The 26,484-nt window shown below is 40.6% G+C and overlaps 1 protein-coding gene across 1 annotated transcript in view; it reads left to right on the top strand.

Moving 5' to 3' along the window:
* The window catches only part of LOC101482360 (A disintegrin and metalloproteinase with thrombospondin motifs 20), a 78,287-nt gene that overhangs the window by 4,399 nt on the left and 47,404 nt on the right, over positions 1–26,484 (top strand). Inside the window, exons 3-11 of the mRNA XM_004563778.5 lie at positions 1,854–2,022; positions 11,173–11,426; positions 16,365–16,448; positions 16,996–17,120; positions 17,231–17,271; positions 17,607–17,712; positions 20,797–20,943; positions 24,848–24,989; positions 26,151–26,255. Coding sequence (XP_004563835.2) covers positions 1,854–2,022; positions 11,173–11,426; positions 16,365–16,448; positions 16,996–17,120; positions 17,231–17,271; positions 17,607–17,712; positions 20,797–20,943; positions 24,848–24,989; positions 26,151–26,255 — 1,173 coding nt within the window. The remainder of the gene's footprint in view (positions 1–1,853; positions 2,023–11,172; positions 11,427–16,364; positions 16,449–16,995; positions 17,121–17,230; positions 17,272–17,606; positions 17,713–20,796; positions 20,944–24,847; positions 24,990–26,150; positions 26,256–26,484) is intronic.

The raw sequence follows: 26,484 nt of genomic DNA, 5'->3' as shown, positions 1-26,484 counted from the left end.
TATGTTTTTGGAACATGGCATAGTTATTCTAAATAAAAGAATTAATATGTGATTGAAGTCCAGACTCTCAGCTTTTATTTAAGCGATTAAGCAAAATTATTGCATTAACTTTTCAGGAATTACAGCCACTTTTATACACCCCTTCCTTATTTTCAGAGGCTCACACTGATTTGGATAATTTTAAATATCAGGACTGTTTTTCATACTTTGATGGGTTCTAGACTGCCTGAAATCTCTGTTAGGCCTTTACTGTAAGCCACCTTAGATTGCTGCTTGCTTGTGTGTCTCTTTGCCTTCAGCTTTGTCTTCAGAAAGTTGAGTTGACAAAGTTATCTTAGCAGTATGCTTTGGTTCATTTAACTATTAGCACTGTCTGATCTGTTTTGAAGTGTTTGGCTGAACCTGAGCAGAAAGTATAGCACATGTACACTTCACAATTTATCCTGCTGATTATCTCAATAATAATAATAATAATAATAATAATAATGGATTGGATTTATATAGCGCTTTTCTAGGCACCCAAAGCGCTTTACAATACCACTATTCATTCACTCTCACATTCATACACTGGTGGAATAAGTCACGTTATCAATAAACACCGGCAAACTTGTTCTGTTGACAGTGATAGTTGCCCATACCATAACATAGCCTTGTCTTCTAGTCCTTCTGGTGTTGCTGAGCTGGCTGGTGCATTCCCTTTTTTTAAAAGAATGTAGCAGAGTGTTGATTTAACCTCTCTTAAAGTTTTTGTTATCTCTTTAATAGGTTTTTTTTCAGCCTAATGAGGGCCTCATTCACCTAAACTGATATCTCTTTGACCTTCACATAGTTCCAGTTAACACCTAAGTAATGAAAGTGCAACACTTGGAATCAACTCCAGAATTTTTATCTGCTAAATTTGTCGTGGAACGACGAGGAAACAGGTCCCACTTGGCCGTGAAACCGCCTTCACATCTTGATTTGAATTGAATGTCATACAAAGGCAAAAATTACACAAATTGTGCCACTTTCCAAATACCTAACTGTAGAACTGAGTGCCTTTAACCTTTTTCAGGAGCTATAGTGTAAACCTGCAGGGGATCTAATCCCTCACTTTTTGAAAAGTAGGGAGGAAAAGTGCAGTTCCAGTTTGTACTTGTTTTCCACGTCCGAGTTGTATCTTTTCCATTGTCAAATGTCCATCACTCGGGGATGTTTATGGCGTAATGCTGCCTTAAAGATAACATTCCAGCCTCCAATATCCTGTTTAAGTGTGCGCATGAAATTACCATGAAAACACCAGTGCGCCTCATGGCTGAGTGAGCTAAGAAGCTTTGTGAGGGACCGAGCTGCCAAATCAATATTAGCATTCCTCTGTCAGCAGCTTGGTCCGCGTATGATGATGTCACTCTTCCCAGTGTCAGGGTTTTCGGGGAAAAATGCATTTTGACACTTACAGCTTACCTAATAACCTGTGCATAAATGTGTGAAACGGTTTACTGAATTGCAACAGCGCCCTGATAAATGTATCATGCAAAAGACTTAAAATGTTTCAAAACTCGCCTTCATTGTCACGGAATGAAATTCTCAGGGCTTAAACTTCAACAATAACTGACATGAAAGCAGTTACGGATATTCTGTTGCCTTTTCAATCAGCATGTTCTTTCCATACACACCTGTCAAAAGAGCTTATTTAAAAGCATGGAAATAATGTGAACCCTGGTGCCAGAGGCTAGGACCGAGTGACTGCAAAGAGACCACAACCTGTGTAAATGAAACTGTGAAATAAACAGACACGCGTACAGTAGAATATGCACACATGCACGTGCATGCTTTGTACCAGTGACATCTCCTGGCTTTTCCCCCCCTTATAGATTGGAACTTTTACAACACAACATGGCGAATTCTTCTTGGAACCCCTTTTAAACGCTGCTGGGGAGGAATACGATGAAGAACACGACAAACCTCATCTCGTCTATCGACATGAGAGGAAAAGAAACATCTCCAAATCTGACAACAATGCAGATCCCTGTGCTGCCTCAGGTAATAGACTGCCTAAGTATTCTACCTGTAACCACAGTCTGTCTGACTTTCACCCACAAACACTTACCTCCTTATCTCCTGTATTTTCTTTCTGAACCGTGGCAATAAACACTGCCCTAAAATGTAAATTATACTCAGTCACGATCTTTGGCTTGCAGATTTCAGCCTTGATTAGTGGCTGTTACTTGTGCACTGCGTGGTGGTTTCATGCCTCCTCTGCTGGAACATTGAGTCCCAGGTTTGTAGCAGGAGCTCAGAGGGTAGGTGTGATAACTTTTTAGTTTGCAGCTGAAAAGAACTGGGGGGGTTTTCCACTTGGGAGGCTGCTGGAAAGTTCCCCCAATTTCATTTGAATTTTTATGGTTGAGGCCCTGCGGGTGGTGGAGAGGCCCTCAAGAGAAAAGCAGGGTGACTGAGTGAAGTTCACCTCGATGGAAGACCTTAAAGTTGTCCTCCAAGGGGGGCCTTTGTCGAGTGACGCGATAAATCTTTTATATGCCGACTGCTTGATTTGTTTGTTGTCTGAACGCAGCCATTGTCGCCCAGTGGTGGCCTTTGTGTGTGGCGGTGGGTTAAAAAAACTTGGATAGGCCAACGCTGCCTCAATATGCTCAACCCTTTCACTCGCTCAATCTGTGTGAGGCAAACAGAGACCCAGCATTCGCTGAAAGCTTTGTGTATATATATCTATTAACCCCCTGACTTTTAATGTTTTAAGAACATCCATTTCCACCATTCAGTTTAAGTGTGTAAACCAGTTTAATGTCTAGTTAACATGAAATGAGAAGCATCCTGAAATAGCTTCTCATGACCTTTACTGTGAAATGAAATCCTTTTGTTCAGTGTACAGCAGGAGGTAGCTGGGATGTAGGTGTTTAAAGTGTTAGAGACACCTGCGGGGCCTCATCAAAGGATAGCAAGTAAACAATGAACAAGGGATTAAAAGAAGCAGTGGGCCTGGGTTAGGACTGTGAGGTGTCCCCAGACTGTGCCATTATCAGAAAGGGCAATCTCCACATGTTGTGAAAAATTGGTTCTTTGAAGGCTTCACTGAGCACAGACTAATAGGCTTGTCCTGTCTTTTTATGACACACAGCGCAGTGCAGGTTACATATAAACGCTAACTTGACGCGTGTCGTCCTGCTTCCTGAACACTTGCAGTTTTTTCTCCTGGTCTTTGGGCATTTTCCTCCTGGCTTTGCAGTATGTCTGCACATTGATGTCTCAGAAGGAAAATTGTCCACTTAATTTTCTTCATTAGACTAAACTGACTTCTAAAATAAATGTCAACACACTCAGGCTGTCAGCTTGTCATTGTGTTTGAAAAACTGGAAAGCTTTATTAATGGATTAGAGGAGCGCATAAGCATCACACAAGACCACATTTTAAGCAAGAAGCACATAGATTACCCACCCAAAACCTGTGATGTTAGCAAGAGAGCCGATTCCAATCTCCTTTTTTTTTGACTGGCTCTAAAAGGACTCTCTGTCAAGGTCAACGCGATCTTATGACTCTGTTTTTCTCTTTGTCGCTTTCTCTTCCATATTCGTGTTTTCGTGTGGAGAGAACGTTTGAGCCACACAGAGAAGTGCTGATGACCTTCCAAGCAGCCACTCTGATTTGTAAAAAAAAAAGTTTTTGCAAGACATACGGTGATTTTATTCCTTATCCATCCCCCTTTTTTTGCTGTTTCCTGAAGCAAAACATATTTTTGAAAACGATAAAGATGAAACAAACTGCGCTTTATCAAACACACCTTCAGGAAACAGCATGTGTATCAGCAGAATGGTAAGATAAGAGCTTCCTTTAGAAATGCTGGCTCAGAATACCTCCCTCGTGCACTGCGCAGTGCGCCAGAACAACGGAGACTTCTGTATCTGCTGTCCTAAGACAAGTAAGAGTTTCCAAGATCTCTGAAAGAAAAAAATGCTGAAAGGAGAGGAAAGCGATGTTTCCACATAGAAACATTTCACAAAGATGACGCTCTGTTTTGAGCTTTGAGCTTGTCATCTCCGACACGTACAAATAGTTGACTTATTCATACTTGTGCTGTCACTGCTTGTGAGATGTCAGATGTAGAAGTGGACTGATAAGACTGAAGTGTTACCTTGATGGAAAATTCTATTTTAACTGTCAGGTCACGGCTGTCTTCAGCTGCTTTTCTTCACGACATGTGTTCATGGTCTGTTGATAAAGCGAGAGGCTGTTATTGTAATGCTGTGTTGAATGGATGGAAGTTTATATGACATTTTTAAATGTAAATTCATCCTACTGAACCACTGATGCCAGTGTCTTTGATGGACATTGCAGCTGTATCAGTTTCCTTTCTCTGTCAGCCAACCTGGGTGGTTTTCCTTCTGTTTAGAATACCTTTACTGGAGTAGATAGCTGTTGAGTGGGTGATTAATGTTTTAAAGTCACAGAGTGCCTTGTTGTGCCTCGCTCTGAATTTTGAAAGCATAGAGGCAATAAAGCTTAACAGGCTCAAACCACAACACGGCTCCGACCCCTAATGACACATTCTACAGGGTATCAGTCTGTCGGCTTGCATGTGAATCCCCGTGTCATCCTTTGATAGAGATAAGCGCAGAAATGAGGGCGGCTGCAGGTAGGGGTAGATTCTTCTGTCGCTCTGCTCCCTTTGCTTTTTAAAAATCCATGTGAAGACAAGCAAAAGGCAAAGGGAAGCGGGAATTGCAAAGAATCTCTTTCACCAAGCCACTGGCTGCAAGTCCAGAACTGTGGGGTGTCATATTTTGTCTGAATTAGAAACAGTGAAAAGACTAAAAGACAGCTTGACACCAAACTGAAATCCAACTACCCAAAGTCCTGTTCCAGCGTCAGCTCTCAAGCAGCTTGCCTGATTTCTTGATGGGTAACCGAGGCCAGCTTGGAGACCGAATTGCCTGGCGTTGATGCGGCAATACTTGGCACAGATGGCATCTGTGCCCCCTGACCCTTAACACAATCATCGTATACGATTCCCCTCTCGGTGCCCACTGTGTATACATGGTAGCTCAAATGCTAGCATCAGGTTTTTGGTCAATGGGTTCATTTACATGGAAAAATGTCCTCCCCGCCTGCGGTTTGAACTAGCCGACTTGAATCGGTGCCTGCCCTCCCTTTGCGCTTTCATGTATGTGAATGGAGGCACTTGTTGATTGTGACCTCACTTCCCTCTTTGTTTGGAGTCACTCACTGGATGAGTTGATGTGACCTTGAACTTTTCCCTCCTAGAGGTGCGTGGATTCTGGGCTTGGCGGCTTGTTTGCCGGGCCTCACTTGGAACTATGTATGCATTAAACCCTTTGTTTTCCTCTGAAGCACGGCTCTTGACAGGGGTCAGGAAATGTGGTCAGCTAGGGTGTGATGGGCGAACAGCAATTACTCTGTCATCTTCACCATCTTTCTTTAGATTGTGTGGAACTTCTGGGTGTCACATGGCTCCAAAGGGCTTAGGCTTATTCTGTGGCCTTATGGCCCTTGCACTGACTCAACCTCCTGCATTCCAGGAAGTACCTATTGTGGCAAAGAATAAAAACAGAGTTTGTTTTGGGGCTTTTGTGTCCGTGTGTAAATGTGGTTTGCTTGTGAATGTGTGTTTGTGAAAGTGCATGTCATCTCCTTGGCCTGTCAGTGGATGAAGTGTCCCACTGAGTGCTGAGAATTGCTGAGCAAGAGCGGAGAGGAATGGGGAAACGAACTTCTTTCTTTGTGAGTTTGAGCAATTCTGGCTTGCACTGCATGTGCCTGTCTGTCTTGCTTCAGAGCTTGGCAGTGGCCCTTGCCTTTTCTCGAGCTCCCACTGCCTGCTTTTCTTCTTTTACACCTGCTTCTATAAAGTAACTTTTCTTACTCACTGCATTGCTGTTGGCCCTCATTTGAAAAAGACTCATTTCTCTTGTCTTTTTGAATGCCAGTTGAATATTTTTGTCTTTTGAATCACTGTGATCTGAACGCTAGCCTTAAAATGTGTCAGATGAGTCTAAAAAAATCTGATTTTTCATGCATTGATTGCGAGTTTGAGCCACCACATGTGCTATTTGTGTGTAATGAGTGAGTTTTCCCTTCAGGTAGGATGCTCTGTTGAGTTAGTGCCTCAAATTTCATAACACTCCATGACAGATAATGCAAGCAGCTAATAATTTGGTCCATTGCACTCGCTGAGTTTAGGATAACAGATACTCCGGACAGGGCTGAGTAGGGCTGGGTACACACACAGTCTGTAACTTTAATAGCTGCCATGTGCCTACCCTGAGGCCACAGCCCTATTGAACCCAGTGTGTTGGGTGTGTTGCTCAGATTCCAACTTGAGCTATTTTCTGCCACTGAATACTGTCTGGGCATTCTTAACAGACTTGAGCTTATTCAAACAACTTGAGTGACAGTGATTAACTGCATGGTGGCATGGATGCTGGAAGAGCAACAGTTTCCCACTAAGGGTAAACCCAAGAGATGACCGGAAATCATCAGTGACTTGGCCAGGGTCTCGGGCTGTTTACTATCATAGAGGCCAGACATCCTTCAAAAACACAGAGCTACATTTTTAATGTAAAGATGATTTATAGTTCAGTATCTAAAGTAGGGGTTTCTTTTAAAATATGGTAGACGTGATTAAGTCATCCATACTGATTGTCTTGGAGTAAAATCAACATCTTGATATTTAAATGGTTCCTTGAACAGATCTGTAGTCATTGTTGAGTCACAAATGGTCGTCTTCGAGGAAAAGAAAAATGAGGCCTTGTATATGTGCTTATCAGATAGGATTTTAACATTACGTATAAACGTGTGATTGCATAAATTGCAGTGTTGAGGTTGATGCTCTTTAGTGATGCATTTAACAAAACCTGAAGATCCTGTTTAATTTGCTGCTTTGCATTTTATTAGCATCCTGTGTGTGCAAATCTCCGATTGGGCTGGTTTTGTATACCTGTGAACTATGGCTTTCACTCAAGCAAAACGTTAGCAGTATTTATCCCTGCAAAAAAAGACGTTAAAATATGCTGCCCCTTTTTGTCATTAGAATAATCTATAGAAGGACAGGAAACTGTCCAGAATAGTTCCTGTCGGGGAGTTTCAAAGGATCGAGAACATAGTGCTCATTGTTAATGTCTTTGCTCTTGAAGTGGCACTAGTTCTGTGTTATTGTATATACAACATCATGTATCATGTATATGTTGTATTCACTCGCTTGTTTTGTATGTCAGTACAAGCAGAAACTATTTATTTCTGTTTAGAATGACTAAATCTTTGCCTCTGTCTTGACCAAATCACTTTTGAAAAAGGATTTTTTTAATCTCAATGGAACTTTTATTTGGATAAATAAAAAATAATATTATTAGAGACTTTTCATCAAATCTTTGACACATTTTGAAGAGCTTTAGAAAATGATGTATTTGCTCTTTATCGGCACTTCCTTGTAAAACGCCAACATCTGTCCTATAAACTATTGACTGGGCCTTCCAGATGTAACCAAATTACTCTAAGATTTGAAGACATGTGTATTCAACAAAGAGGAAGGGTTGCTTCTTGCGTATCCCAATCCAAACATTTTCAATTGAATTCAAATGGTATCCATAATGATTTAATCTTTAGTATATTTGGATGAACCCCTTTAAACTAGACATCTTGGTTTGGCTAAGATAACACTCCAGGCTACTACCCGTCACAGTTCTGATTCACAAGTAGTGTTTCGTCATTTGAGGAGGTCTGCAGCCGACCACTATGCTGTTGTTATCTCTGAACTGAAAATATCAACCGAGTGGACTGCAAGTGTACAAAGACCATACTTCCAGTGATGTCGACAGCCACGCCACTTCACTTTTAAAAGCCTTCTTCAGCAGAAGCAATTAGCTGCCTTACTTCTCCACTGTCTAGCCGCAGAATTACACTTAATTGTGCCCCTGTCTGCGGTGGTTTCAAAGTTTTTCCCCTCTTAACTTGTATTCCAATAACCACGCTGTCTGATTGTTTTAAGTAGCAGGCACTACCTGTACTGATTGGAAAGTGTACTTTAAATGTGTCCTTGAACCAACACAGCTGATTTAAATGGCTAAATTAGCTCCTGCAGTTCTCCAGAGGCCTGGTAATGAACTAATCATGTGATTCAGGTGTGTTGACCCAAGGTGAGCTCTAAAACCTGCAGGACACCGGCCCTCAGGGCCTGGAATTGCCCACCCCTGGTTTAATGTGTAGCCTAAGATGACAACTCTCAGAAGGCCAGCAAAACACTGTAAAACAATGGTTATTAGTTCAACTACGTATTTGTTGGTTCTTGGCATTTGTCATGAAAGAGCAGCTCTATGTTAAAATCCCATTGAGATCCTTTTGGACAGGCTGGCATACATAGATGGACTCAGACTAAAAGTATATGTAACAGTAAAATATTTCCACACTTTAATGTTTATGGATTAATGTAAATAAATGCTTAACTGTTAACATATGTGGCAGTTCAAACCCAATCAAAATGTCTAGATATGTTTAAAAGAGTTCAGTCATTGTGTGTATGGGATATTTTGTCTGCAATTATTCATGGCATTGAGTGAATACACAAACAGGGTAATGTTCATTGTTTTGATTGTGTTTTGGCACAGTGATATAAAGATTTACACATCCCGAGTCAATTAGGTGTTGGAACATAGAAGTGAGTGTGTTCTGTTGGTACAATTTAGCTGTGTGTACATTGGAATCGACTAGATTATAAGTTGGAAATGCCTACACTCATGCCATGCAGGGCCCCTTTTTAATAATGCTCCCGATCATGAGAAACCTCTGAAGTTCGAGTTTATATTCCAAGTTTGAAAAGAAATAATATCTATCAGGTTCTTTTTGTTGATAGTAAATTCCAACATGCAGAGCACAGAGATATAAAGACCTTCTGTGGCTGATTTTTCCAGTGCCCAGTGAGTGATGTAATGCCTCTGTGCATACAGTGGGTCAGTCACCCCTGTCTTCTCATGGTGTAAGTAGCAGCTCACTACCTAGCGAGAGGGGGATTTCAACCTAAGGCGATTTGGGAAGGTTGTGTGTGGCTAATCTGCACTGATTCAAAGGCTATTATAGCAGAAGGCAATATTTTCACCTCCTCCTCTTTTTTTTCCATCACACACTTGCTTACTCTGAGTCTTAACACCAATTTCTGAGGATGGAGAGATACTCCTCTGTGCTTTGATAATCCCTTTGATGTCGGACTGTCTGCAGCGATGAGTCTGTTTAAGGGGTTTAGTGCGGTGGGTTTTGGCCTTTGAGACTTTTCTTTCCCTGGAAAATACAAAGCTCCGTGCTGGCCCAGCTGCCCGGGCTGCGTGCACAGGCACAGACTGGCTTGGCGCTGGCTTGGATGCTGGTTCTGGCATGGGGTTGGGCCTCACGGCGGCAAGAGCTGTGGGCCATTGTGCCAGGGAGTCACGCTTCGCCTCGTGTGCCCACTGGGGGCATCGCTTGAATACTCACGGAGCACTGAATGAGTTTTCCTTTCTCTTTTTTTCCCTAATCTAACAGTTACACACAATCTGTCTCTGTGTGACTGTCTGGAAAGATTGAGTTTACAAAACACAATGGAAGTCTTCACTGTAATCGGGTTATCCAAAGTTGAGGAGGATGACGGATTCCAAACTATGCTTGGATCGTAAGCACTAGTGGTCTTACTTAAAGTAATTACATAGTTGGTGTAATTTTTTTTTAGCAACTTTTGCTACATTGTGTCCCTTTTGCGGCTTGGTTTAATGGAGGCAAAAGAAAAATACTACACCTATATGTACAAACATTTATTAAAAATTACAGCAATTTGAGTTTTGACAAAATAGGAAATTGACCGTGAAATCTTTCATTGTCAATTCTTAGCTATTTCATCAGTGGCTCCTGATATTTTTCTTCTTTTTCTTCTTTCAGCTGGTCCTTTTAGAGGTGGCCACAGCAGATCATTTATTTCCATCTCACCCAATCCCACTTCTTCTGTCACACCAACCCTCTGCATGTCCTCCTGCACTACATTCATGAATCTTCTCTTTGATCGTTCTTTTCCGCCCGCCTGGCATACGTTAAATCAATCTTTCCTCGTCAGGGCGACAGGTGAAACTGCTTTAAGCAAGCTTTCTTACACTATATCACGGATGTGCGCCAAAGCAACAGTGGAAATCAGAAGAGCACAATGATCGACCTGCACGCTTCGGTCCTGGACTTCTCACAAAATGCAGTGTAAAGTTATACAGTGCTGATTGACTGCTTAAGCATTTTGATGTTCATAGCTGATACGTGCAGTTTATCTGGCCCTCCATTGGTTGTCATTTTCAGTCAGGAGAATCTGGGGATATTGCAGAAAACAAACTCAACCCTTTTTTGTGATTTGGATTATTCCTGTGGTGTGACTGGGAAACCTCTTGCTGTTTTTTCCACTCTGTTTTTATTCAGAACTCCAGGGTTCTTATTAATGTGCAATCAACGCTACTTCATTTTTAAGTACAGCAAGTTTTTCTTACCTTGCCTCTAATAATATAGGCAATCGGTCTGTGTCTCTGCCTCTGTGTTCCTCTTTTAACTTCACTCTGTCATGATGATGGAATCTACCGTTTGTAGCCAGCACAACACGTGCGCTTCAGCTGAGAGAAGTGAGCCATTTGAGTGTGCACTGTGTATGGCTGTCATTCTGGGTCTGAGGCTGCTGTTGGAGGCGGCGTATGAATGGAACTGTTTGAGTGTTAATGTGTTCCTTTCACCACGATTGTAACAATTTACCAAAATAATACAATGACTGGGGTATCCAGAGCGGAATATAGGATTTTTACGCCTCTGCATGGCGTAAACTGAGCCTAGTCTCTGTGACTCAGTAAAGTGCTGTTAAGGGATTTCTTAGTTTGTGTGGCTTCGTTTGAGACAGGAGAATCCAGATTGCCTGAGATAAAACACAGGCTCAAAACTCACCAGTGACTCTGTGTCTCTGGGTTCAACTGCTTTCCTGAACACTTGAATGAGACGGTTTATGGCAGGTGTCTGCAACAGAAGCCTAGTTATGTGATTGGAACTAAGCTGCGCCAGAACATGCACTGAACTGTAGATGTAGCTTGCTCTCTTATGAAACACCTTTATGACGTTAAGTAGTCCATTAAAAAAAAGGCTAATTGCCACATTAAAATTATTTTCTTTCTTAAACAGAGAACTTGAAGAAGCCAGCCTCTTCAGAGATGAGAGGGACCATGAGAGAGGAGCTAGAATCTCTCAGAGCCACAGTAGAGCACCAACGCGTGCTCGAGAACAACTCCACCGGCCCACACCCGAGATCGCCACGCAGGCGCAAGCGTTTCCTGTCCTATCCTCGCTACGTTGAGCTGATGGTGACAGCAGATGCCAAAATGGTGCGTCACCATGGACGCAACCTAGAGCACTACATTCTAACAATCATGTCAGTAGTAAGTAAAATAATGTTTCTCATTTTTTTCAGTGTTTAAATGTGTTTTTGCTCAGTATTGTTTGCTGGCATTGCCTTCCTGTTGGGATTACATGCTACTAAAAGGTCTTTAACATATGATGGGGTTAGTTACTCAAGACCTTGTATGTGAGGAGAAGGGTTTTAAAATCAGCTGTTAAACCAATTTAACCAAACATCAATAACTGAACGATTTAGAGGTTCATTTAAAATACTGAAAAGTAGCAAAAACTTAGTGAAAGAACATGACAAACGTCTCAGTGTTAGCCATGCTGTTGTTCACAGCAGATTTCACAAGTCATTGAATTGTTTAAACTTGAGACTTGTAGACTTATAGAATAGTCAGTTAAACTTGAATGAAATGTAGGTTGCTCGGTTGCTAGAGACGAGCTAAATGCATATTTTTTTCCAAGCAATGTTTAACTCTATGTGGCCATGTTCTTTGGCTGTATGCTCAGCGTGTTGTTTCCCCATGTGTAAATAAGCGTCTCAAACTAGATCAAAATTAGGCTTGATGGAATACACTTACAAACATTAACCTTTCCACTAGATGGATCTAATTTAATAGATGCCAAATCTACAGCAGAGCTGTATTGAATTTAATGTGGTTTTGTGGACATTTACATTGAAAACATGCATCGTCTTTTTTTAATTGTGAAAGATCTCTAGAAAATGACCAAAACTTTACAGCAAAAAATAAACAACTTCAGATAAGAAACTTCTTATGATGATCGTCTCCATCATGAGGGTCAGATTTTAACATTAAATCAATGACACTCGTGCTATTGAACCTTTTTTAAAATGATAAACTCTGCTGAAATGAATGCAACAGAAATAAAGAGCAATCTGACATTTTGGTCACAGTAGTATTCAGAAGCTTTTTCAGTGAATACGCCACATATGACAACACTTTAAAAAATTTAAGTTCTGATATATACACCACGTACTCTGTGATATATTTCTTTCCACTATTAAAGCAATTGCCCAGTGGAAACTGCAGTCAAGTCCAGGGCTGTGTTTTTCTAGTCTTAGATTTTACTGTTTGGCATTTTTGGTCATTAACTCCGATGTAACCTCAGCATGCTTCTGCATATGCCAAACAAACCCTGTTAGCCTGTCCAGCACCTTGACCACTTTATAAGTCCTACTTTTGACTGTGAAAGAAGAATATTCATTTTAAGAATATTCATGGAGTTGTACGATAAAAACTGTCCAACAATAAAATACAACAGAAAGCACAAATATTCAGATAGACCATGGCTCACTAAGGGTTTACAAAATGCATGTAAAAAGAAAAATACACTCTATAGGGAATACCTAAAACAAAGAACAAAAGATGCTGAAAATAAATATAAAAAATACAAAAATAAGTTGACCAATATTATACGTGTATGTAGAAAGGAGTATTATAGTAAAATATTGAACAACAATAAACATAATATGAAAGGAATATGGGATGTTTTAAACGGTATCATTAAAAATAATTCTGGACAACAAAGTTATCCACAATACTTTATCGATAATGGCAATATTATGGAAAACACTGCTGATAAGGTCAACAGCTTTAATCATTATTTTGTAAATATTGGACCAAAACTGGCAGAACAAATTCCTGAGTCACTGCCATCAGTAGACTGTAGTGAAAACCTGATTGATAGGAACCCTAACTCAATGTTCCTCACATCAGTGGAGGAAAAAGAAATAATTGACATTGTACACATGTGTAAATATAAAACATCTACTGATTGTAATGATATTGACATGAAAATCGTCAAGAAGGTCATTGAAGGAATTGTAGGACCTCTAATATATATTTGCAACTTATCATTTCAGACGGGAAAAGTGCCAAACAAAATGAAAATAGCTAAAGTTGTGCCGCTGTATAAAACCGGGGATAGACGCCACTTCACAAATTACAGGCCTGTTTCTTTACTACCACAATTCTCCAAAATCCTAGAAAACCTGTTTAATAAACGATTAGACAAATTCTTAGATAAATATAAATTACTCTCTGACAGTCAATATGGATTCAGATCAAAAAAGATCAACATCTCTGGCATTAATCGAATCAATTGAGGAGATTACGAATGCTATAGATCAGAAACAGTATGCAGCTGGAGTATTTCTGGATCTCAAGAAAGCATTCGACACAATCAATCATGACATATTAATTAATAAACTGGAACGGTATGGGATTAGGGGGGTTGTACTGCAATGGGTGAAAAATTATTTAAGTGACCGGAAACAATTTGTGAAGCTGGGTGTCCATTCCTCATCATGCTTGGACATTGCTTGTGGTGTTCCACAAGGCTCTGTACTGGGTCCAAAATTATTTATTATTTATATAAATGATATTTGTAAGGCATCTGATATATTAAAATTTGTATTATTTGCAGATGACACAAATATTTTTTGTTCTGGGGGGAATCTAAAGGAGCTGCTGGATACAATTACTTCAGAAATGTGCAAAATTAAAAAATGGTTTAACAGGAACAAACTATCGCTAAATCTAAGTAAAACTAAAATTATCTTATTTGGGAATTCCCTTAGAAATGCACAAGTGCAGATTCATGTAGATGGTGTGGAAATTGAAAGAGTACTTGAACATAAGTTTCTTGGTGTGATTATAGATGATAAATTAAACTGGAAGTCTCATATAAATCATATACATAACAAAATTTCAAGAAGTGTCTCAATCTTGAGTAAAGTAAAACACATTCTGGACCACAAATCACTCCACATTCTCTATTGTTCCCTGATTGCACCGTATTTGAATTACTGTGCAGAGGTTTGGGGCAATACTTACAAATGTTCGCTATCATCAATCTTTATATTACAAAAAAGGGCCATAAGGATAATCCATAAAACTGGTTACAGAGATCATACAAATCCACTATTCTTAAAATCAAAAATTCTAAAATTCACAGATCTGGTTCATTTTCTCACAGCACAAATTATATATAAAGCAATAAATAACCTGCTTCCTGACAGTATTCTAAAAATGTTTTCTAAAAGGGAACGGGGATACAATTTGAGGGGGGAATTAAATTTAAAACATCCTCGTATCCGTACAACATTAAAAAGTTTTTGCATCTCTGTGTGTGGAGTGAAGCTGTGGAACAGACTAAGTAAAGATATGAAGCAATGTCCAAGCATGGCGCAGTTTAAAAAGCGGTTTAAGGATATGGTTATTACAGGGTACAGGGAAAAGGTAGAGATTTGATAGGGTGTTCTTGTCTAATATTTTCATGTGTGTGCGCATGCACGGGTTTGTTGGTATGGGTATATATATATATATATATATATATATATATATATATATATATATATATATATATATATATATATATATATATATATATATAATTGTAGGTTGTGTATCCTTGAGGTGTTAATGGGGTTATTGAAAATGTGTATATGTGTGTATATACGTATGTATGGGTAGATAGAAACATATATGTGTATATATTAAAAAAAAAATTTACACATAACATATAATGTAATTGCAAGGAGGTATTTCTGTAGTCTATTGATACTAGATAGTGGAAAAGGGGTGGGATTAAATAAGCTTATGCTTCTTCCTGCTCCTTTTTGAACATGGACGTTATTTGGAGTTGTGGTTGCTCGTTTTCCTTTTGTTTGCTTTGTTCATTTGTCTCTTTTAATTCTATTTTTTTAATACTTTTTCAACATGTTCAAAATAAAGATTCAATCAATCAAAAAGAAGGCTGGTAATTAAGCCAGTGACACTGTGATGGACTGGGTAGTAAAACATCTCAACTCAGGACGGGTTATTAATTCAACTGAGTCTAGTATCTGCTGTCTCTCTACACCATCACAGGCAAAATGTTTGAAACACTCATTTACTTGCAGAGGAGTAATGATTGTCAGTGGAGTGTCCTTAAAGGTTGCTGGAGCATAGTGAGTGTTGCATAGGCCAGTTTCGACAGCAAATCATGTTTATGTCTGCAGACCAGGGGGCAGCCATACACAAATGCATGCTTTTTTTCCCCCTGTCCTCTTTCAAATGGTTACATTTGCTCTACTTTTGCAAAAATTTATCCAAACTTACCATATTATTTTCTATTGGTCACGCCGATAAACTGTATAGATATGACCCCTGATGTCTTACTGTCTTACTGTTATTTTAAGAAGGTAGCTTTTAACCATGTAAAAAAATGTTGCACATGTAGCAAAATATAAATTCTAAGAAGTCCTAAAAAAATCTTTACTGTTTAATATTTGCTCCTGAATGCATTTTGCAGTAATTTATGGTGTCGTCCCCCCTTGCTTCTGGCCGTTAAACTGATCGCATGAGAGCATAAACTGGAGGTGAGAGTCTAATGAGCGGGGTCATGTGTCACCGTTGGATGACGTGCATACAAAGACAGTCTCGTTTTATTACTCAACCCGGGCAAGCCTGGGCTACGTTTGCTTCCCTCTATGTTACGATGAGGTAGCTGTTTATAGTAACTAATAAGTTCCTGTCATGAGGCCGTACCCTGTTTCGGGGCACCGCTGGCTGACCGTGACACGGGTGCACGAGAAACGCAAGAGTAGCAGAGGGGAAAAGAGTTGGAATATTTTGCTGTCCCCACAGAGGGGCTGCTTCACATTTGTAGCCAGGTCCAGTTTCTTTCTTTTCTTTTTCCTTTTCTATGGTCTTCTGGGTGGGGGGGTTGTAATTGGTTTAAATACTCTGTTGATTAAACTTACCCTCGAGGAGGCACTTTGTGCTTTCTTTTGACTTTGGTGAGCTGCTGCTATTTTGATTAAACCAAAATAGAGCTTAGCTAAAAGAGCCTTGACTGTGTGTTCCCATTCCAAGTACTTTAACTAATACATGACTCTAGCTCTGCTCTGACTCAGGTTAGTGGAAGTTTGCATTTTTTTTTGTCTGTGTGTTTTGTCTTTGTTACAGGTAGCAGCAGTGTACAGGGACCCCAGCATAGGAAACCTCATCAGCATCAAGATTGTCAAGCTTGTCATCATCCACAATGAACAGGTGAGTACGGGGTCTTGAATGCTACGTGTACGCAGGTCATCTGCGCGTGGTTGACGTCATTGCAGGTGTCTTTGGCTTGGCTTTTTTTTCTCTGTGGGGCCTCTTTGAAAGGAAGCTGTCTTTCTTGTCGGGCTTATGTGGAATACAAATCATAATGTATTAAGGCTGCTAGCCACCTGCAAATGAAATGCTCTGTTATCAGTTTTTGAATAAGTAGGCATTTGCCTAGGGATTTTCTTTGTTTAGTTTGGTCACGGTGAGATTTTCCTCACTACCTCTGTTATTGAAAGGACCACAGGAAAGAACATAAGGCCGTTGTAGGTTGCAAGATGTCACTGAAAAATTACCAATGTATGTCCTTGTTTTCCAAAAATCCAGCACCTAAATCTTTAGTCCAAACATTATAATCATAATGAACACAAACATAAGACTCACACATTAAAGAACCTGATGTTCTAATATGTCTTTACCACCATTATTAAAAAAGGTTACTGTATGTAAGCCCAGTTTGTTGGTCGTAACCCCACTGCTGTTTCACCCAAAACAGGAAGGTCCCACTGTGAGCTTCAACGCTGCCACCACTCTGCACAACTTCTGTGTCTGGCAGCAGAGCCACAACGTCCAGGACGACAGCCATCCTTCTCACCACGACACCGCGCTCCTCATAACCAGGTATCTGCCTTTCCCACCCCACCCCTCACCTCCTTTTCGAAAGCAAGTCGCTCGAGCACGCTGCCCTTTTCAGAAGGGATTTACAGGATGGTGTTTTTTCTTTTTCACAGGGAAGACATCTGCCGCGCTAAAGACAAATGTGACACATTAGGTAATATTTTGGCTTTTCATGCAAAAATATCTGCACGTTAAGTTCTTTTACAGTGAACTTTCCACTCCACTGACCACAGCTCATGAACTGTGCTGTAATGAGTTTATGGCAAGCTGTCAGCTAATAATATTATCGTGACAGAACAGAGTGGTAGACCTGGGAGGAGGGAGACTGTGGCAGTGCTAATCTCTCTTAGGAAACAGAAGTTTTGATGCCTTTAATCTTCTCAAACGCTCAAGCAACTATTTTTCCCCCAGACACACTTGGCTTGTAGATGTTTATGCGGATCTGTGTGTTTTCCTGTGTGTGCGTATTGGTGTGTGTTGACCCTGTAGGGCTTGCTGAGCTGGGGACCATGTGCGACCCGTACCGGAGCTGCTCCATTAGTGAGGAAAATGGAATTAGTGCATCCTTCACCATCGCTCATGAGCTGGGCCATGTGTAAGTTGCAGTTCTAAACCTGTTGCCCCACCACCACCCCCATAACTCACACACACACACACATAGGACGTATGTCACCACTCAAAGCCAAGCTCGACTACAAAAGCCCTCTTATCAAGAGACACAGAGTGCAGCAGACACAGGTGCAAAACATAATAAAGAAAAAAAACCTTGACTTTTAATAACATGCCAGCCTACAATGCCTTACTATAGAGCTCAGGACGTCAACCCTCCATGTGTCCGAGCTTTACCTCGATAGCTATAAGCTCAAAGACACAACTTTATGTGAATGCCAGAAAAAACCCTCAAAAATCCTAATAATAATTGGACCTGGCATTGATGAACAACAACAAAGATTTTCTTGGAAATGGTACAAGGAGCAAGTACAAAGCTAAATATTGTATTTAGTACCTGGAAAGCCTTCCACCCCCCACCCCCCACCCCCGACTCCTCAGCGCCAAAGACAGGTAAAACAAACTGGAGATGTCACATCGCCATCATGTGCGGCTCGCCTTCTAGCGGGTAATAGCGGGGTTATCACAACATGCCTTTGCGCCAGAGAGTGTTTTCACAACAAGCAAATACTGCCACATGTGTGGAGTGAAGAAAGACTCGTACGCATAATCTGTCTTCAAATGACTGAATCAAAACACATGACTTTATCTCTCGTATGAAGCGATGTTTATTCCAAACATCCATTTGTGGCGAAATTATGATAAATAAGTCATTACCTTCTCATTCTTACAAACGCTCCAGGTGATTTAAAACAGAGAGCTTACTTTTGGATAAAGACAAGGCCTCTGTCTTTGGTTTTTTTTTCTCTTCTGCTTCTCTCCATCTGGGTAGTAAAAAGGCGCACTGTCAGTGTGAGCCTGTGAGGTAATAGTTAAGAATGAGAGATATTTTTTTCTAGTTCCTCTGCCACGGTCACACATTTTTCCAGTGGAGAGACTGGACCAGAGGAGCAGCAGATGGACCAAGCTTACACCCTGCCCTTTTTACTTCGAGTCTCATGTGGATCTGTTTATGCTAAAGTTCAAGCAGCTGGAAGCCCACTTGGCTCTGTCTCTTGGCATGGCGAATCACTGTGTTTGCAGGCGTGAGCTCTCATGAGTGTTTGGCGCTCTGAGAAAGCCAGTGTCAGGTAATGGGACCCACTCAAGAGCACTGCAGATTAATCAGAGACTTATACTAATGGCTGGGAGGCCTTTCTCAGATAACTGCGAGAATGTGCGATCACTACTAGGCAGCACAGGGATTTTTAGGTGGCGTGGCGTCACTTGATAGCTCCTCAAAGGTGACATGTATGAGGACTTAAAACATTTGTCTGTCTTCACATGTCCCAGATCAAAAATAAATCTTCCTGACATTTTGCAAAAAAAGTATATCAAGTGTGTAAATTGCACACAAAAAACAAAACAAATCAGAAAGCCAATGGGATAAAATCTCTGGGATTGTTAAAGATGGTTTCTTCTCGTGGACAAGTACATTCAGAGCAGCTAAGATGTGTAGTTCACAGACAGTGAGCCCTGCCTATCTTGAAGTGCTTTTCAAAAGATTTTAATCAAAGAAATACTTTTTTCAGTGCTGAAGATCCATCAAATAGGGTGGCAGAGTGGCACGGGGACAGTGATGTGCACAGAGTGATGCAGTTATTTTGTTAAGAGCTTGAAGTGAGTGGTTTCGGATGCATGTAAATCACTGAAATTGGTTCCTCCATTGATCTAGCCACAAAACTGCCTGATTTATAACCTCATTACACTAAAAGGCTCTCATCTCAGGATTTTAAGGTTGTATTCTCATTTGTATCCTTCTGATCTGACTTATTTGACGCAACATATCCAGTTTTATGTTTTCTCTCCTTTTTTTTGTGAAACTCAATTCTATTTACTTTTTTTTTTACATCATAAGTGACAAAAAATCTTTTGCATAGTACCAGTTGATTCAGTTTTGATGTTGTGAGTATTATCCAACGGCTTGGTTTGTGTGCAGAGCTTATTACTGTGCCAGAGGCTTAATTATTTCCTGGGTGTTTGCCCTCGGGCCCTCCGTCTCCCGTAGGGTGGGCTTCATGCCAGCCATGCTAGATCTTGTTTGTGTGGTGGTATGGATTGACCCTCAGCTCCAGCCCAGAGCACAGCACTGCCCCACATCCTGGCGTAAACATCTCAAGACATCATACAGCTGCATGGGATCCTGTGTGTATAAATACATGTGTACTCATGCGTGCATGTATTTATGGGTAATGCGCCAAACCGCAGTACAAAACAGGACATCTATGCTGGGCTGCACTGTTCTGGACATGATCAAGAAAACCTGCTCTATGAGACTGCCAGCTACAGACAGCCTGGATGAATTCATTAGTTTGCAGCTTCCATGCCTCATTACGTACAGTTATTCTTTTGCAAAGACTCCCGTCTCACTGCTTGATCGCTAAAGACAAATGCTCAAACAATTAGCTGGTTAACTGATTTTTGGACTTGCAGAAAATACAGGAAATAGTATTATCTCAGCAAATGTTTGTGATAATGTTATTGCAGCTTTATTGGTAAGATTGTGTACACATCAGTCTTGTTCTCCTGTCTGTGAGAGCAACTGATGTGTGAGGTGCTATTACCCCCAGCTTTTTCTAAGCATTAAGCCCTTTGAGAATGTGAGATGGTGAGCTTTGACCTCTAAGCTGGAGGTAGATCTCACTAGCATGTTGTTCTCGATGTTGAAGCCAATAGATAATGATAGATGGGGTGTGACATTTTTTTAAGACAATGTTGCACCACCTACTGGCCAGTTGGAGTTTTCTTGAAACTCTTGAAAGGATTTTACTCTCTAAATATTTAGCAAATAATACAAATAAGGATGTGCATGTATTTGGAAGTGGAAAACAAACAGACCAGTAGAGGAAAAGTGCAAAGTGTGAGGAATAACTCAAAGATATTACCGGATCTGTGGGCTGGTTGTGAACCCCTGCTACAAATGACTGAGAGTCGATCTTAGACATTTATCCTTTTTACTATGGCATATCTAATAATCGGATGATAACCCTCACAATCTCTAAATTCCCCCCTTTTTTTTGTTCTGCACCAGGTTCAACATGCCTCATGATGACAACCCCAAGTGCCGGGAGGCAGGGATAAAGCACCAGTATCACGTCATGGCTCCTACACTTAACTACGATACCAACCCTTGGTCGTGGTCCAAGTGCAGTCGCAAGTACATCACCGACTTTCTTGAGTAGGTATCTGCAGCTCTCCTATCTGGTTCTAAATTGCTTCGTAATCAAAACACGTGACTCATTATGAGCTCTTCTCACGGGAGAGAAAGTGATGTTTTTTCCAGGTTTTACATGTAACTGCTTCCAGTCTCCCACAGAACTCTGCAGACAGGTCAGTGTAATGTAAACTGTGTGGAGTTGTTATTGCCTTGTGTTGAAAGAGTATTTCCTGTTTGAATTTGGGGGTCTTCCTCAGCTGACCTGAGCGATGGATCTCCTGAAGTCCTTCATCTGTCTCCCTGCTCAGACAGAGCTATTTTGTAAAGAAGCTGGCCAAACAGTAATCTAGTCACTAATCCCATTTCATCACCACAACCTTGTGCATGGGGAGGTGGCTGATTCAGCTACTCCAAACCCGCACCCACGGACGCTCATCCTGACTTCGATTCAAAATGGGAAATGTCAGTTATAATTACATCTTCCCTGAACATGACCCTTTAATCTTTGCCTCCTTTCCTCTGTTAATTGTAGAGGCCTTCACAAAGGACAGCCTTGTTAACCAGATGCGTCTCGAGAATTAGGCGATGGCCTCATATGGAGTTTTAAGGCCATGCTCTTTGCATAGTTTCCAGCTAGCCCGGACCTCAGCATCCAGTGGTTGGAACTTGCTGCCAAAGTTGAAAAGAATGTCCATCTGTCTCTTTATTGTTTGGATAAAGTTGTGTTGCTCTTCTGTTTGTATCTAATTACTACACAAAAAAACAGGAAGAGCATGACGTGAACGTCAGTCGCATTCATGTTAAACTGTAACATTTGTTAGTCACTTTGGATGTAACACACAGTGCAGGTATCGAGAACGAAGCACTGGCTTCGGTGTGGGAGCCGCGGTGGTGGGAAAGGCTCTTGAGAGTGCAGTCCAAGTGCTTTTGAAGTTTTTTGCAAGCCAACAATGAGGAGCATTGATTGAAAGTAGCACTTCTGCAGCACCACTCCTGCTGAGTGGACCGACCTGGTCAAGTATATCAGTGTTTTGACTGCCCATTCTTCCCGTAGAGTAAATTCAACCTGTAACAGTTTACAAAACGAAAGGCCGTGCCACCTCTCAAACATCCCTTTTCAAACAGCAACAGATTCCCCAATGCAGTCCCTCTTGTCTGAATATTGTTGTAATAATGTGCACTCAAGTCCCGTACCTGAAAGCTGATGAAAACTGTACTGTTGTAGTGCAGTGTCATTGTGTCCCATCTGCTGCACAAAGACACTATTCATTCCTACTCTGGCACTGTGCAATTTGATTTAACCCACAACATCCAAATATAAAATTTAAATGCAACTCTTTGACTATTCCTACGCTCTAGTTCTTGTTCATTTTGGGGAAACCCTATCAATTTCCTATGTACATCTCAAATTTTGCCAAAGCAGCAACAACTCTTATAAAGTGTAATGTGAAATTATTATAAATAATCCATCAGCATCTATTTTCTTGACGAAAACTAGGAGCTACTACATCTACTTTGTGTTTATTCATATATAACTGTAATTCAGTTCAATTCAATTTTTTATATAGCACTTTTATGTTAAAGTAAAGACATACAGCAAAAACCTCAACAATCAGATGACCCCATTTGAGCAAGCACTTGGTGACAGTGGGAAGGAAAAACTCCCTTTTAACAGGAAGAAACCTCAGGCGGGACCAGGCTCACGGAGGGACAGCCATCTGGTTGTGGATGAGGAAGTTGAAGACAATCTTCATACAGTTGAAGACAGAATTATCAGCCTCCCTCCATGAGAGTAGTCACATATTCTTTCTTTATGATTCCTTCCACTTTGAGATGCACTTAAACGTCCCTACAACACAATACCACCACTTCTGTGTTTCACGCCTCTCTCGTCGTAATCCAAACATAAACACTGTCTCTTTAGTCAAACAAGCAGTTTAGTCTTATTTGATCCAAGGACCCACTTCTAGTATCTTTCTCCAGGTTGTTCCTGGTATATTTAGGTCTGACTTGAAGTTGTTTCTTCTGCAGTGAAGAGAAGTTTTTCTTGGTCTGTGAACTCACAGTGCATTCCTGCACAAAGTTCTAGTGATTAACTTCCTTGAGACCACTATCCCTGACTTGACTAAATCGTTAACTAGCATTTTGGCAGTTGTTCTGGGGTTTTTAGACACATCTCTGCCAGGCTTGTTCTTTACTGTGTGACTCTTTGAATTTCTTGATGCTACTTCTCACTATAGATCTTGACACAACGCTGTCATAAATTTGTAAATCCATCTCCTGCTTTGTGAGCATCATCTAAACGGATCTCTGTTGTTTTTGGCATGATTCTTTCTGAAGTGACAGCTTAAAACCTTACTGAAGTTTTTAACACTTAATTGGAAGAGAACCTTAAGTTTTACGTTTTAAGCACTACAAAGTAAAAGCACATCTTTGCACAGCAGTAAAAAAAAAAAAGGACAACAATAATTCATCTTGTCAGAGGCAAAACGCTGACATGACAGACTTACTACTGTTTGATCGAACACTGCACATGTCGTTTAGCTCTTTGTAGAAGCCTCCAATCTGTCATGAGCTGACCTCTTGACATCTTGCCTTTATGGTGTACGTGAAAACTGTTATTGTTTAGTCTCATGTGACAAGAACACAATAACCGAGTCACCTTGTAAATAAACACACTTCCAAGTCTGCCAAAGGCTTCCAGGTGTGACAGCTCTTGTTTCCAGATGGGAATTGGCTCACCGTCTTGAATCCACACAGCTGATTTTTTGTCCCCCTTCCCCAGAACATAGATGTTTCATTTAAAATATGACCACAATGACCCCTTCTGCCTCGGTCTGTCTCGGTCTTAATAATAATTCCATTAAGTTCCAGTGCACCGATTAGACAGATGACCAACTGCTGAAAGACACTGTAATATGGGACTGTCCGAATGATTCCTCGACAGGCTGCTATGTGGTTTGCATTCAGTGTCTTCCACTGCTGTTGCTTTCTTCTAGTGCAATCATCCCCTCCTCTTGCCACAAGCCAGCATTTGCAACAATTTCTTACATTATGGCTGGAAATGAAAGGGTAAAGAAACAAAGTAATGGTAACGGAGGATAATCCTGTGTAATTATTGGCCTGTCACATCAGCTGGTGCTTTGTTGAGCAGGTGTTTTAGCGGCTCGATCCAGGATGAAATTTGTCAGAGCAGTGCAGACATGTTGTCTAATTACACATCTAGACCTGTCTCATCTGAAAGTTTCCTTTTCCCAAAGTAAACAAAGCGAGAGAAGATCCTTTGTGGCTCGCCTTGCTCTGCTAACATGTTTCATTTGTGCCCATTCACGGCCGTAAATGCGGATGATTTTATACGCAGACTGCTGGTGGATAGACGCAGTAAGTCCAGCTGTGCTTTTGTTGTCTCTTTTATTGTGTCATGGCTCAGGGTGTGGCTCATATACGGCACAATCTGTCATTATACTGCAGCGCTGGGGCTGGTGCAGATTTATTTAACTTAATCATGGTGCTTTAGCATTCTAAATGTTCTTGTTTGCCTTCAGCAGAGGAAAATACATCTAATACAAATGTGATCAGTAAGCAGATCCCTTTTTTTGTCTCCATCAAAATACTGTTTTATTCAGTCTGTGGCGCCTAACTCCAGTTTCACAGTGACAGCGTTTGCTATTAGGCTTTTAAGGGGGAAGCGGTATCAGTCTCTCTCCTCTGTAACGTTACAGACCACCCACAAGGAAAACACATCTGTGGATGATCACAGACAGTGACACAGAGATGTTTACCTTGCTTTTATGAAAGAGATGAAGTGTGCTGATACATTTTAGGGTTGGAATTACTACATTGTTATGAAGAATTCTGTACTGTGAAAGTCTGCCTGTTGAATGTGTACATGATTTGTTTTGAATTTATTTATTTAATTTTTTAGCACCGGCTATGGGGAGTGCCTCCTTGATGAGCCTGTGGGCAGAACATATGACATGCCCACTCTCCTCCCTGGTCAGCTCTACAATGCCAACAGACAGTGTGAACTGATGTTTGGTCCCGGTTCCCAAATTTGTCCTTACTTGGTACGTTGTCTTGCTATCAAAATAGATTAAAAAGCCACGGTAAAAAATGAAAGTGAAACATTTCTTTACCTGAAACATTTGAGGGGACAAAAATAAGGCCAAGGATCCAAAACTGACCCACCGAAGGCTCCAATCTGACCCACTGGACACCTGGGCCAAAACATGTGAAGCAGGGCTTAATTTTTGGACTATTAACTGAATTTATTTGAATTTCTAGCTTTTGTTACTGAAACTCCGACATGGCCATTCTTATTACTCAAACCTAAGTAAGACGTAAAAACTTCCTGTTTTCTCACTATTATAGTTTTGTAGTAGTATAGTTAAAAAAAGAGGAAAAAGGTAAACAAGGACTTTTCTGTGAATGAACAAAACTTTGTTACAGTGTTTTAAGGCGCTACCACATATTTTTTCTGTAATTTTACACACTTATTTCTTATGATTCTTTCTTACTGTCATATATCTTCCATTTACTACAACAGCATTTATTTATCATGTAGAAAAACTGTTAAAATTGCACATCTTCGTTCTTATATTAAGATATCTGAGGCATTCATTGAGTACTTAACCCCTTAAAGCCTGAACCATGAAGTAATCAGGCGAAAACTGTAGTGTTAATTGAACCTCCTGATAAAAGAAAACAAGGAAACTAAATATCACTTTGCATAATTGAGTTTTAATTCATATCATTTTTGCTACATTCTTCATTTTAGTGTGATTTAATTGCTCATAGTAGCATACTGCTACTGTCTCATAGTATATATCAGGTATTTCAGGAGAAAATGAATCACACTGTTGATGTAGAGGTCTTAAAAACTCATGTATCAAATATGATAGACTTGCCATTATGGGGTCAAACTTCTTTAAACTGACCAAACGGGGAATCAGAAAAAGTCGACTACCAGCTGCTTGGATTGAAATGTTTGTAGAATTCCGTTAATATACTGGGACTACAACCACATGCTTTATCCCTCTTATGTAAGACCAAAATGGCTGGAGCAATTATTTCTTGTGTTATTCAGTGTTGTTGAAAAAAATATTTTGGCATAAGAGGGGTTTTGTACATGCTTTAACACCTTGCAGGATATTCACATCACAGAAAAGCTCTTTTCCTGTTAATTCCCAAATGATTTACTGCTCGCGTTTGTTTCTTTTCCCCCACAGAAACAGTGCAAGAGGCTGTGGTGTACGAGTGCGGAGGGGGACCACAAAGGGTGCCGTACACAGCACATGCCACTCGCTGATGGCACTGACTGTGGACATGGAATGGTAAGTCTCAGTCTCTCCATGTATAGATTATGGGAAATCATCTACACCAAAAATGCTAACAATTTTAAGGAACACACTTAGGGTGTCCCAGCTGATATTCAAGAATTGCCCATTTGAGAATGTAGGTGTAGATAATGCCGCCGCTGAACCTCTAGTGTAGGTTAAAGGTACCGCACAAAAAACAGTCGTTGAGCACTGAGTTTCCATAGGATTTTTTCCACCTTCTTGC

The sequence above is a fragment of the Maylandia zebra genome, linkage group LG7 (genome assembly GCF_041146795.1).
Source record: "Maylandia zebra isolate NMK-2024a linkage group LG7, Mzebra_GT3a, whole genome shotgun sequence".
Lineage (NCBI taxonomy): Eukaryota > Metazoa > Chordata > Actinopteri > Cichliformes > Cichlidae > Maylandia > Maylandia zebra.
Note: the sequence above shows the minus strand (reverse complement) of the source record. Positions and strands in the feature narration are given on the sequence as shown.